General features: G+C 40.3%; 1 protein-coding gene across 1 annotated transcript; it reads right to left on the bottom strand.

Moving 5' to 3' along the window:
• Nucleotides 1–297: 297 nt before the first annotated feature.
• atp6v0ca (ATPase H+ transporting V0 subunit ca) lies at nucleotides 298–14,270 on the bottom strand. The gene is made up of 3 exons (XM_021624346.3): nucleotides 13,702–14,270; nucleotides 2,291–2,474; nucleotides 298–1,935 (listed from the first exon to the last, which is right to left on the bottom strand). Exons 1-3 carry the CDS (start codon nucleotides 13,772–13,774, stop codon nucleotides 1,731–1,733), a joined length of 462 nt encoding a protein of 153 aa, XP_021480021.1. The 5' UTR covers nucleotides 13,775–14,270; the 3' UTR covers nucleotides 298–1,730.
• Nucleotides 14,271–15,144: the final 874 nt, after the last annotated feature.

Raw genomic sequence — 15,144 nt, 5'->3', positions numbered from 1 at the left:
AATTTCTGGCTCATTGTTCTGTCTTTCACGATCATGATTTACTTTCAGGACACTGACATAAAACAATACATTGTCAAACCCTAGCCGCACCAACGATTAGACACTTGTATTGTCATGCAACTGCCGTGACATGTTTTCCCCTCCAACTATAGAGCAGTTGTATAGATGTGAAGATGGTGAACGCAATTAACCCTGTGCTGCTTCCAGGTTGAGTACGAGAACAGAATGGATAAAGTGCAAATGGATAGAGCTATTCTGACATTGTTTCAGAAAATCATTAAATAATGCAACAAAAGATGAGGTTGAGATTTAATTGGATATTAGACAGACGAGGCCCGCCAGTGAGCAACTGCAACCACATGGCTGGGGTTTACTCATTACATCTTGCAATGGAAACAATTTACGAATCAAATGGGGGACCTACCTGAATCTGTCCAATAGAATCTGTCTAGTTTTCATTTGGAATATTGATTACACCCCAGTACTACAGGTCAACAGTACAAATGAGAATGATGTCTTAGAGTTAACAGACACACACTTTTACATGCCAGCCACCATAAAGAGTTAACTCCCACTCCAACATCTGCACATCAGAGACAGTCTCCACTGGACACATGCATCCAGAGGAATTCAAAGCCCTTAGAACAATTACCCACAGTGCAATTAATCTAGCTATACAGATATTTATTAGATAGAGATATATATACACACGCACACACCTCTCCATCTCATTGGGAACTCGATAAAACAGTTTTATTAACATTTCAAAATCTTCATAAATAATTAGTGAAAAAAACAACCAAACCAAAAAAAAGAGTTATCCATGTCCTCGTATTAGTTAGGTCCTTTAATGTGAAAATGGTCCCCAGAAAAATAAAATTATTTGTCCAACAGTCCGTTCTTCGGACATTTAAAGAAAAAAACAAACAAAAGGAACAATAATAATAAAAGCCATTTAGCAGACACATAAATGAGAGGAAATTGGGAGGAAGGAGGTAAACCAATACTCAAGCACACACAGGACGAAAGCGTCACTACATTTACAAAGCGCATTTATAAGGGTTTGGCTAGTTGACGACTGTACAGGAAAAGACTGGAATAGGAGACGCTTTTCACTTCACGCCCAATCTCAAATCACGCCGTGTCCCAAATCTTGAGTTTGACCAGAGCACAATATAACTCTGGTCAATAGTGCACTATTTAGAGAAGAATATGGTGCCATTTGGGACACAGCCCTTAACACCTCAAGATGCCTCCCTCGTAGATCTGACAGGCATGAATGTAGGAGTGGCTTTACCATTTTATTTTTTTATATATTTTTTTAACCTTTATTTAACCAGGCAAGTCAGATAGATACAAATTCTTATTTTCAATGACGGCCTAGGGTTAACTGGGTTAACTGCCTGTTCAGGGCAGATTTGTACCTTGTCAGCTCGGGGATTTGAACTTGCAACCTTCCGGTTACTAGCCCAACGCTCTAACCACTAGGCTACCCTGGCGTCCCAAAGAGATGGCAGACCAAGAGATGGCTAACACTCATTCAAACCTATTAGATCTACAAAGGACTCGGTAGTGTCACTAGGAAAGAAGTGGCTAAAGGGAGTCGATTTGGAACCAGGCGTAAAGGCATGCTCTCCAATTTGTTCTTTATTTCTTAGATGTTTATATATGGAATGGATGACGTAGCGTTGACTCGACGTACACAGACGGACAGATGGACTTTGCTCTCTCTATTTTGTGGAGAGGATGAGAGCCACAATAAGACCGTAGAGCCCCAGGACCTCTGCAAAGATCAGGATGAGGATCATGCCCACGAAGAGCCTGGGCTGCTGGGCCGTGCCCCGAACACCTGCATCGCCCACAATGCCGATGGCGAAACCAGCCGCCAGCCCACTCAGCCCCACACTCAGCCCAGCACCCAGGTGGAGGAAACTCCTACAGGAGAGAGGTGAGGGATAGAGAAAGATGGAGAGAGGGTAGAAAAAGTGAGGAGGGATAGAAAGATGGGAGAGATGGATGGTTGGGAGAGATGGAGAAAGAGATGGGGAGGGAAAGAGAGGAAGATTTATTCAAAACAATTGCAGTCATAGCATCCCAAAGAGATGGCAGACCATCAGTTTACAGATGTAGTACATCACTAAAATACTTCTAAAAAAACAATAGTGAAAAATCCACCACTATCAAGTGGAGCCAATACCATATTACTACCAATCAGATTGTTTCAGACACGCAGTGCCTAGCGGTAGACTTGAGAATGGGTAACTAGCATCTGCAATGTCTGCGCTCTTACTTGTAGAGGGTGACTTTCTCTGAAATGTTGTTGGCGATGAGCACCGCCACCACCAGCCCGTAGATGGCGATGATACCCGCCATGACCACAGGAATGATAGACTTCATGATGAGCTCCGGCCGCATCACCGACATGGCAGCGATGCCCGTTCCGCTCTTAGCCGTGCCATAGGCCGCCCCCAATGCTGGAGGAGAGAATTTTGCATTTTGAATTTCAAAAACACAGAATTCCAAGACCATCCTAGTTGGTCAACAGAACACACTTGAAACATGAAAAAAACAAAAACATGAGAACCAGAGATTAGATTGTTATAGAGCGTGGGGGTATTAAAAGCAATGGAGTTGACAGTACAGTGTGAGCTTATTGATCAAAGCCCGTTTGTCACAGGTAAGCCTCCCTTTCAATGCTTCGTAGCTCTAGGAAAAACTGAAATCTATGAGGAGAACTCAATAGATCAACAAATGCATTAGCACAATGGTAATGCCCATCACAATGGTTTCAGGAGTTTGTGTGCGTTTAAAGGGATAGTTTGGGATTTTGGCAAAGAAGCCCTTTAATTACTTCCTCAGAGTCAGATTTACATGTGGATATCATTTTTATGTCTCTGCATCCAGTATGAAGGTACAGTCACGAGCCAATGCTAACTAGCGTTAGTGCAATGACTGGAATGACTGTTCCCATAGCATAATTGGTAACTAATGTTAAGTCTAACGCTAGTTAACAACTCCCTTCAAACTGAATGCAGAGACATAAAAATGATATCCACAAGTTCATCTGACTTTGGGGAAGTAGATAAAGGGCTTCCTTGCCAACATCCCAAACTATCCCTTTAACTCTGAGGCTCACACCCATCTGTGATTGCAAAGGTTCCCAAATTCTTGAGAGCCTATATGGCTACCTTAATAGCTTAAAAATCAGTCATTTTCTCCCCTTCAACTGTACTGATTGCCAAAGAGTTGACAGGTAAACAATTCAGCTCATCATTAGGATGGCTTTCACCTGGTCCGTTCTTTCAGCGAGGATTTAAGGAAAAACATTTAAAAAGGAGCATCGTCTTAAGAGGCATGGGAAAGAGGTAAACTGAACAAAAATAAATGTAACAACTTCAAAGATTTTACTGAGTTACAGTTCATAGAAGGAAATCAGTCAATTGAAATTGGATATCACGAAATTGGGGATTTAAAAAAAAGTATTATGGTAGAGAAATTAACATTCAATTAAACCGGAGACATCTGTGGCATTGTGTTGTGTGACAAAAGTGGCCTCTCACTAACAGGGACATTTATTTTTTCACCTTTATTTAACCAGGTAGGCCAGTTGAGAACAAGTTCTCATTTACAACTGCTACCTGTCCAGGATAAAGCAAAGCAGTGCGACAAAAACAACAGAGTTACAAACAAGCGTACAGTCAATAACACAATAGAGAAAGATTTTTCTATTTATGTACAGTGTATGCAAATGTAGAAGAGTAGGGAGGTAGGCAATAAATAGGCCATAGAGGCGAAATAATTACAATTTAGCATTAACACTGGAGTGATAGATGTGCAGATGATGATGTGCAAGTAGAGATACTGGGGTGCAAAAGAGCAAGAGGGTAAGTAATAATATGGGGATGAGGTAGTTGTGTGTGCTATTTACAGATTGGCTGTATACAGGTACAGTGATCAGTGAGCTGCTCTGACAGCTGATGCTTAAAGTTAGAGAGGGACATATGACTCTCGAGCTTCAGTGATTTTTGCAATTCGTTCCAGTCATTGGCAGCAGAGAACTGGAAGGAAAGACAGCCAAAGGAAATGTTGGCTTTGGGGATAACCAGTGAAATATACCTGCTGGAGCGTGTGCTATGGTGACAAGTAAGCTGAGATAAAGCAGGGCTTTACCTAGAAAAGACTTAGAAATGACAAACACATTTGTGCCCAAAATTTGAGAGAAACAAGCTTTTTGTGCATATGGAACATTTCTGGGATCTTGTATTTCAGCTCATGAAACATGGGACAAACACATTGCATGTTGCATTTATATTTTTTTTCAGTGTAAATAGCCACAAAAGGACAAAGTCTCCCTTCAGAAGAGTTTTGTTTTAAGTAAATTAGATAAACTTTTATGCCTGTGTGCAACGCTTCTAAAAATGAATCTTTCAACTCAGCTCTTCACATTAGAGGTCGACCGATTAATTGGAATGGCCGATTAATTAGGGCCGATTTCAAGTTTTCATAACAATCGGAAATCGGTATTTTTGGGCGCCGATTTCCGATTATTATTATTTATTTTTTTAAATACCTTTTATTTAACTAGGCAAGTCGGGTAAGAACACATTCGTATTTTCAATGACGGCCTAGGAACGGAAGGTTAACTGCCTCGTTCAGGGGCAGAACGACAGATGTTCACCTTGTCAGCTCGGGGGATCCAATCTTGCAACCTTACAGTTAACTAGTCCAACGCAATAACGACCTGCCTCTCTCTCGTTGCACTTCACAAGGAGACTGCCTGTTACGCGAATGCAGTAAGCCAAGGTAAGTTGCTAGCTAGCATTAAACTTATCTTATAAAAAACAATTATAATCACCAGTTAACTACACATGGTTGATGATATTACTAGATATTACCTAGCGTGTCCTGCGTTGCATATAATCTGACTAAGCATTCAAGTATCGAACTGAGCGGTGGTAGGCAGAAGCAGGCGTGTAAACATTCATTCAAACAGCACTTTCGTGCGTTTTGCAAGCAGCTCTTCGTTGTGCGTCAAGCATTGCGCTGTTTATGACTTCAAGCCTATCAACTCCCGAGATGAGGCTGGTGTAACCGAAGTGAAATGGGTAGCTAGTTAGCGCGCGCTAATAGCGTTTCAAACGTCACTCGCTCTGAGCCTTCTAGTAGTTGTTCCCCTTGCTCTGCATGGGTAACGATGCTTCGATGGTGGCTGTTGTCGTTGTGTTGCTGGTTGGAGCCCAGGGAGGAGCGAGGAGAGGGACAGAAGCTATACTGTTACACTGGCAATATTATAGTGCCTATAAGAACATCCAATAGTCAAAGGTATATGAAATACAAATGGTATAGAGAGAAATAGTCCTATAAATACCATATTAACTACAACCTAAAACCTCTTACCTTGGAATATTGAAGTCTCATGTTAAAAGGAACCACCAACTTTTATATGTTCTCATGTTCTGAGCAAGAAACTTAAACGTTAGCTTTTTTACATGGCACATATTTTTACATGGCACATATTACTTTCTTCTCCAACACTTTGTTTTTGCATTATTTAAACCAAATTGAACACGTTTCATTTATTTGAGGCTAAATTTATTTTATTGATGTTTTATATTAAGTTAAAATATGTGTTAATTCAGTATTGTTGTAATTGTCATTATTGCAAATGTTAAAAATTAAAATAAAATCGTCTGATCAATCGGTATCGGCTTTTTTGGTCCTCCAATAATCTGTATCGCCGTTGAAAAACCATAAATCGGCCAACCTCTAATCTGCACACACAGTGAGGCAAAGACTTTTGGAGGATGGCCTGGTGTCAAGAAGGGCAGCAAATAAGCCACTTCTCTCCAGAAAAAACATCAGGGACAGACTGATATTCTGCAAAAGGTACAGGGATTGGATTGCTGAGGACTGGGGTAAGGTCACTATCTCTGATGAATCACCTTTACGGTTGTTTGGAGCATCCGGAAAAAAGCTTGTCCGGAGAAGACAAGGTGAGTGCTACCATCAGTCCTGTGTCATGCTAACAGTAAAGCATCCTGAGACCATTCATGTGTGGGGTTGCTTCTCAGCCAAGGGAGTGGGCTCACTCACAATTTTGTCCTTAAGAACACAGCCATGAATAAAGAATGGTACCAACACATCCTCCGAGAGCAACTTCTCCCAACCATCCAGGAACAGTTTGGTGACGAACAATGCATTTTCCAGCATGATGGAGCACCTTGCCATAAGGTAAAAACTATAACTAAGTGGCTCGGGGAACAAAACATCGATATTTTGGGTCCATGGCCAGGAAACTTCCCAGACCTTAATCCCATTGAGAACTTGTGGTCAATCCTCAAGAGGCAGGTGGACAAACAAAAACCCACAAATTCTGACAAACTCCAAGCATTGATTATGCGAGAATGGGCTGCCATCAGTGTGAATCAGAAGTTAATTGACAGCATGCCAGAGCAGATTGCAGAGGTCTTGAAAAAGAGGGGTCTACACTGCAAATATTGACTCTTTGCAACAACTTCATGTAATTGTCAATAAAAGCCTTTGACACGTATGAAATGCTTGTAATTATACTTCAGTATTCCATAGTAACATCTGACAAAAATATCTAGACACTAAGGCAGCAGACTTTGTGAAAAGTACAAAAATGTATGCACTCTACTGTAAGTCGCTCTGGATAAAAGTGTCTGCTAAATGACTCAAATGTAAATCTACAACACTTTATTTTCCAAGGTCAGCGATGGAACATTGTAGCATTAACCAAAAAAGGCCTCTGTATACGACAACACCAAAGATGGTTTATAACGTTGCCCTTCTGCCACGTTCAAAACAACTGAACTCTGATATCTCAGACTTCCGAGCACTCAAGACAAATGTGAACTCATAAAAATATATATTGGAACGTTCATCCAAGTCAGAAACTCTGGCATCTTTCTAGAGCTCCGACTTTCCGACGTGAAGATTACTGATGTCATGATTTGGGAACTTTGAGCTCCCTGTTGCCTTGACCTCCCTGTTGCCTTTGACCCACTCGCCAGAACCAGTCATTCACCCGCAGTCATAGGACTCATAAGCTTAACGGCGGCCAGGGACTTTCCACTAGGGAACGATATATTGGTGAACATATCGGAATTGTCCGATATTAGCTAAATATACCAACATAGGTATCGGCCCATCTAGTTTAACGCCGATGTCGAGGCTGACGTGGATACCTATATAAACGTAGGTACATGACGTAATGATGCCACGTAAAATGTTGCGCTACACGTGCAACACAGCATTCCTAACCTAGCCCACAATGTCTGCTGTGTGGATCGAGGAGTCAACAAGTCGTGCAGTCATTTGAAAGAGTAAGAACATTTCAGCGAAACAACTGAAAGGCAAAATCCATTAACCTGTTGAATCTAGGGGGCATTATTTTCATTTTTGGAAAAATAACATTCCCAAAGTAAACAGGCTATTTTGTCAGGACAAGATGCTAGAATATGCATATAATTGACAGCTTAGGATAGAAAACACTCTAACGTCTCCAAAACTGTAAAAATATTGTCTGTGAGTATAACAGAACTGATATTGCAGGCGAAAGCCTGAGAAAAATCCAATCCGGGAATTGACTCATGTTTTGAAAGCTCTGCGTTCCTATGCGTCCCTATTGAGCAGTGAATGAGATCTCAACCAGGTTCCTTTTTCTATGGCTTCCCTAGTGTCTAGTGTCACAGTGCATAGTTTCAGGCTTTTATTTTGAAAAATGAGGCTGAACGTCAACATTGCATCAGTGGTCAGCTGGTGGCTCTCAAAGTGTTTTGTGCGTGCGTATAAGACAAATGCGGCCATTGTTTCTCTCTTTCCTACTAAGAAGCCACCTGTCCCGGTTGATATATTATCGAATAGATATTTGAAAAACACCCTGAGGATTGATTATAAACAACGTTTGCCATGTTTCTGTCCATATTATGGAGCTAATTTGGAATATTTTTCGGAGTTGTCGTGACCGCAATTTGCGGCCGTTTTCTCAGCCAAACATGAAGAACTAACGGAGCTATTTTTGGCTACAAAAATATTTTTTTTGGAAAAAAGGAACATTTGCTATCTAACTGGGAGTCTCGTGAGTGAAAACATCCGAAGCTCATCAAAGGTAAACGATTTAATTTGATTGCTTTTCTGATTTTCGTGAACAGATTGCCTGCTGCTAGCTAGGCATAATGCTATGCTAGGCTATCGATAAACTTACACAAATGCTTGTCTTGCTTTGGCTGTAAAGCATATTTTCGAAATCTGAGATGACAGGGTGATTAACAAAAGGCTAAGCTGTGTTTGAATATATTTCAAATGTGAATTCATGAATATGAATACTTTCTAGTAAGATTTTTTGTCCGTTGCGTTATGCTACTTAGTGTCAGTTGATGACAATTCTCCCGGATCCGTGATGGGTAGATGCAAGAGGTTAACGCCTAGATAATGGGATTCATTGCCCTTGACAATCAACCCTTCTCTGTCGTGGGTGATGTTTTCGCGACTGGTCGAGCACCGGTACACACTAACGTTACCAAGTACACTATTGTTCAAATGTTTCTCTACCGGAGTTACACAGTAACAACGTCACTGCTATTAGCTTCATGACATACTATGGAAGGCAGTTTGGGTCTTTGCTTGTCAAAAAAAACACGTCAAATAACACTATTTGATGCGTTAAATGAGCTTTTAATATGACACGTCAAATAACACTGTTCTATTATAGAATGTTGTATGTTCTGAATTTGCATGTGCAAGCCAAGCGCCACCACTACTATCAGTAGCAATGTCAAAGCTGTACAAAGAAGTCTGCTAACAAACAAACACCGGCCACGAACGATGTGTTTACAATACCACATTGGTAATAAAGCATTATTTGTTCGACAGCAACTTCTGGAGTAGCTAGCTAGCTTAAGCTAGGTACCAAGCTAGCACCAATAGAACCAGCCTGAAAACAATGACCAGTAGAAACTGCAGTCATTTTCACTATTCTTAACAATGATTTAGGAATCCTTGTGAGTAATTATTAGCTAGGTAGCCATTTGTTTGCCTATTGAAATTGAACTTCATGAAAATAAATAGCTAGCCAGCTACTTAACCCTGTTGCCAAAAGCTAACGTTATAAGCAGCCAGCTAGCTTCATCTGGCTAGTGAGGCTCGACCTGACCAGGTTATGTGTTGTGAAGCTAGCCACAATAAGGATAAGGCACAATAGTGGGATTTTCAGTTTGCCCTCAAAATAAAAGTACCTCTTGAAAGTGCTGCAGAAGGTTACAATTGGTGGAATCATGCCATATTTAGACTAAATAATGTTAAACAAGATTGAAATGTAAAGCAATGAAATGGGGTATCAGTCTACTCGGTGACACCCACAGAACACAACTGTGAAGTTTATGCAAAAATGTGTCTTGTAGCTCTTATCGCGGGACTGTGACTGAAATCACCTCTCCGGTCAACCTATTGTGTGTATTGACATTCAAATTGCACTGTACAGCTTTACCTAAGGATTGGGGATCAATGAAATGGGTTATCAGTCTACTCAATACCCAATATATTTTTCCCCAACGTCCTCAGAGTTAGACTCCACAACATCCACGCAGTACCGTTTTTCCTCAGGAATAGTGTTCAATTCACATAGTTTGACAAATGTGGCTCAATTCACAGTCCCGCAATAAGAGCTGCAATGCTAATGTACTCTTGGTGTCACTGAGTAGACTGATGCCATGTCATTGATCCACAATCCATGCGTAAAGGCTGTACCAGTGAAATAAGTATGGCCCCAATGCAATTCTAAAGTATAATACATCAGTGTGATTTCAACCGATTAGTCAAATTAACAAATTAGTCTTTTGTTGATTTTATATAACATTCCACACTCGTTTAGCATGACCTATTTAATTATTGCATAATTCTACTATTTGTATTAATTTGAATCACTGTCAATGACATACTTTCATTTTGAAGGTTAACCAAAGTCCACTATTGTGGCTAATCCATAGTGGCAAACTTCACATAGATGGGTCCAACCACCCCTAATCAAATAAGAACTGTCTTATAAATTAAGGTTATTTTAGATGATGACCTAGCTATATAGTTAGCTAGCTAACTGAAACAGATTGTTGTTTTGCTACGTTTTTGGGGAAGAACATTGTTTGCATCCATGAGCTAGCTAGCTTTTTTAATGACCAGCACTGTAGATGCGCAAGACAACTTACCACAACTTACCACCACTAATCAAATAAGAACTGTCTTATAAATTAAGGTTATTTTAGATGATGACCTAGCTATATAGTAGCTAGCTAACTGAAACAGATTGTTGTTTTGCTACGTTTTTGGGGAAGAACATTGTTTGCATCCATGAGCTAGCTAGCTTTTTTTATGACCAGCACTGTAGATGTGCAAGACAACTTACCAGCATCATAGCATACGTATCGATGAATCATTGTGACATACGAAATACGAGTGATAGTGTAATCAATGTGTAATAACTACTACTACTAAAAATGTATGAACGAGTTACAATTATTATGTGACATGCAGTCATTATCAGGTCCTGATTGGTCAACAAGCTTATTTGACACGGCAAATAGTGTTATTTGACGTGTATCTTTTTTGACATGCAAAGACCCAAACAGCGTTCCATAGAAATCCTGCATGAGAATGAAACGACTGAACAAATGAACAACGAAACAGCAAGTAAGTGAAAGAAATTGGTTTTGATTATGTTTTACTGGTAATGGGGACATATGTAAATGCCATCAAAATAACTTTTTAATCAGTGTGGTGTGTGTGACCTTTATTTGACTAGGCAAGTCAGTCAAGAACAAATTCCTATTTACAATGACGGCCTACCCCGGCCAAACCCGGACAACGCTGGGGCAATTGTCCGCCGCCCTATGGGACTCCCAATCACGGCCGGATGTGATACGGATTCGAACCAGGGACTGTAGTGACACCTCTTGCACTGAGATACAGTGCCATAGACCGCTGTGTCCGTATGTGTGTTAACTATAGAAGAATGCTTAAAAGGCCGCTAAAATGGTAAATATCGGATATCGGGTTTTTTGGCAAGGAAAATATTTTATATCGGTATTGACCAAAAATGTCATATTGGTGCACCACAAATGTAAAACTATGTTCTCTAGAGTGCATAAAAATAAGTCTGATGATTTAAGCATATGTACTTTGGATGTTGTCCATATTGATTGTGTCCCTGCTTACAAATATCTGGGCATCTGGTTAGATGAAAAGCTGTCTTTTAAAAAGCATATTCATGAGTGAAGAACCTGAGAATAAAAATGGGCTTCTTCTATAGAAATAGGTCCTGCCTCTCGCTAAATACTAGAAAGTAGATGATTGATTCAGTCCATGTTCCTATCTGTCCTATACTATGTTCCCATCTGTCCTATACTATATACTATGACATCTGTATGATGTCACAGTCTTTTGAAACTTGAATGAGGATTCTACTATAAAGGAGGGGCTCATGAGACCTCAGTCAGTGGTCTGGCAGAGAGCCTTGGTCTCATGACACGTGCTCCCAACAGAGTTACCTCGCGTTGCAGTGCTTTTCTGAAGACAAAGGAATTCTCCGGTTGGAACATTGATGTTTTATGTTAAAAACATCCTAAAGATTGATTCCATACAGTCCTTTAGAAACATGTCAAACGATGTAACGAAACTTTTCAAGTTTTTGTCTGGATGAAGTGCCTGCGCCTCATGAAGATGGATTACTGGGCTGAACACGCTAACAACAAGTGGCTATTTGGACATAAATGATGGAACTTTATGGAACAGATCAGTCATTTCTTGTCGAACTGGGATTCCTGGAAGTGCCTTCTGATGAAGATCAAAGGTAAGTGAATATTTATGGTGTTGTTTCTAACTTTGCTGATTTCGAAATGGCGGATATTCCTCTAGCTGATTTGGGTTCTGAGCACCGTTCTCAGATTATGCTTTTTCCGTAAAGTTTTTTTAAAATCTGACACAGTGGTTGCATTAAGGAGAAGTCTATCTTTAATTCTGTGAATAACACTCATATCTTTTATCAATGTTTATTATGAGTATTTCTGCAAAATCACAGGATGTTTTGGAATCAAACATCCAATCTAAACAGATTTTTGGATATAAATATGCGCATTATCGAACAAACCATACATGTATTGTGTAACACAATGTCCTATGAGTGTCATCTGATGAAGATCAAAGGTTAGTGATTAATTGTATCTATATTTCTGCTTTTTGTGACTCCTATCTTTATCTGGAAAAATGGCTGTGTTTTTTCGACTTGGCGGTGATCTAACAATCATATGTTGTGCTTTAGCTGTAAAGCATTTTTGAAATCGGACACGATGGGTAGATTAACAAGATGTTTATCTTTCATTTGCTGTATTGGACTTGTTAATGTGTGAAAGTTACATATTCCGTAAAAATATTTTTGAATTTCGTGCACTGCCTTTTCAGCGGAATGTTGTCGAGGGGTTCCGCTAGAAAGGTTAAGGGCTTGTAAGTAAGCATTTCACTGTAAGGTGACAACACATGTCAAATTTGATTTGATCATATTTGTGAAACAATCCTCAATTTTCTTCAAATTTGATGTTATGGTGCAATTCAAAAGGCTGATTGAGGACCTTATTACTGATGAATGTGTTATTTTATGACCATGTTCTTTCGGCATGCATTTTGTATTTATATTGATATGCATTTCCTGTAATTCTGGGCTCATCTGTAAAATAGACATTGGTCCAAGTTTGACTACCTGATAAAGTGCAGGTTAAATAAAATTGATTTAAAATATATATTTTTTAATCACCATATTTGGTTGTGAGAGGAAATTATAACTGGAAGCTTCAGATGTATACATCCGGTGAAACATATGGCACATTGTTCTATCTGTGGTTGAGTAGCCTAGGTGAGCAAGCTAGTTAAAGTTAGGCATCTTGCTGCTAGTCGACATGATGACCAACCTCATGCGCCAAACGTCATTATTTAATGTATCGAATGTCTCCATTGAACTATTAGTTAACACATAAATACCTACATCAAACTGTATCCATAGAAATTGGCCAGCTTCTTACGTCAATGGCAACGTCACATGTTACGATGGAAATCTCAAGGCAATTTTGGACCCCCTTGTGGCTCCCTAATTGTAGAGTATGAAATCAGTTTTACATAACACGTTTTTGCTATTGTTCTTTTTTTACATCCGTTATTAGACAGTGGCAATGATGATGATTATGAACATGGTATTTTGTGTGAAGAAAACGATATGACAAAAAATAACGTATATTGTAACTGCCCCCCCTCCCCGAGATTAAATGGTCTAGAACCGCCACGGTCTCTCACATCAGTTATCTAACATGCAACCGCATCCTCTAGGCTTTTTTGACTTGCCCGCTCTATATTCAACACAAAATTCCTTAGTAGTAGACATTTCGGGCGAGTGTAAAACACACACACACACACACACACACACACACACACACACACACACACACACACACACACACACACACACACACACACACACACACACACACACACACACACACACACACACACACACACACACACACACACACACACACACACACACACACACACACACACACACACACACACACACACACACACACACTTTATGATTGAACAAGACATATGACTGAACGAGGGTGTTGTGATAGTTAACGTTACCGCTGAAGACCATAGCCGCAGAGGCTCCCATCACTGCGAAGAACGGGGAGTATTCGGGGCTTTCTGACGACATTCTTACAGGAAAGCTACTGACAGAGAAAGCGTAAATGTTTCTGTCGATTCTCAACACTGTCAATTGCAAGGCCCTTTCATGCAGCACAAGGACGACAGTCGAAGAATCCACCTCTTTACAGGAACAGTGGTGTAGCGGTAGAAAATGGCGACATGGAAAATGTCACATGATCAGTCCACTGGGCATGTCCCATTATGTCAATGTAGGGGGCATCCAAAACATCCTGCGTGTCATTTCATGTCCATTTCGTTCACGTAAGAATTAAAATAATATAATTTGTTGCCAAGAAAGGTACAAAATGTACCAGTTAGTGTGAAAGAAGAGACTAAAGATGGCAGAACACCCAAAATAAATTAAATTAGATGATATCCCTCATTTGATCTTAATAGTGGTATGGTCCGCTGAAGGCTGTCTATGTTCTATGCCTGCCAGGTTCATGCCTGCCCCATTGTTTACTATGAGAAGGCTCAGTGGCGCATCTGAAGATCAATGAAGTATCGTTTCAGCGTGTCATCTTGCTAAAAGGAGGAGTTTTTGGATTCATCGCATGCACAGTTTGAGCTACTTTAGGAAGTGACGTTGCAGGCTAGGTCAGTGCTGCCCCGTCTTATTGAGTATATCAAATTGAAGGCCGACCGAGGTACTGCAGGCTGCCATTAGCGACTTCGTCTGTGTGTGATTTTAAAGTAATCGATTGAAGGACACAGAGTGCCTTCGGAAAGTATTCAGACCCCTTGACTTTTTCCACATTTTGTTACGTTACAGCCTTATTTTAAAATATAGATATGTTTTATTTTATTTAAATCAGCAACCTACACACAATACCCCATAATGACAAAGATAAAAATGTTTTTGAGCAAATAAAACACAAATACCTTATTTAACATTTCTGCGGCATTCAAGGTCCCCAACAACACAATGGCCTCCATCATTCTCAAAATGAAGAAGTTTGGAACCACGAACCACCTTCCTAGTACTGGATGCCCGGCCTCACTCATGCACAGACCGTAGGTGCCGTCAGCCTTTCTCCACACGTTGAGGCTGTCATAGTACTCTGTGCGGTAGGTGAACAGGATGATCTCACGGCTGCCTGTACCAGCTCGGTGGCCAGCCGTACCAGCTCGGTGGCCAGCCGCACGCACAGGGTGAAGGCTTCCATAGAAAGACTCTTCTGAGGGATACATGTCTATGGGTGACATGAAAGTAGGTAGGGGAGAGTGGAGTAAGTTTAGACACTTCTACATTCAGCATCACTCCGTCAAGGGAAATATATTATTCTCTCTAACAAAGATATCTACATAGAGTATATGTTAGGATGCTGTGTATCCATGGAAATAATCAGAATTCATTCAAGTTGTGCCAAGTGGTGT

Source organism: Oncorhynchus mykiss, chromosome 12, assembly GCF_057628025.1.
Source record: "Oncorhynchus mykiss isolate SJ-2025 chromosome 12, ASM5762802v1, whole genome shotgun sequence".
NCBI classification, from domain to species: Eukaryota; Metazoa; Chordata; class Actinopteri; order Salmoniformes; family Salmonidae; genus Oncorhynchus; species Oncorhynchus mykiss.
This window is presented reverse-complemented; position numbering and strand designations above follow the sequence as displayed.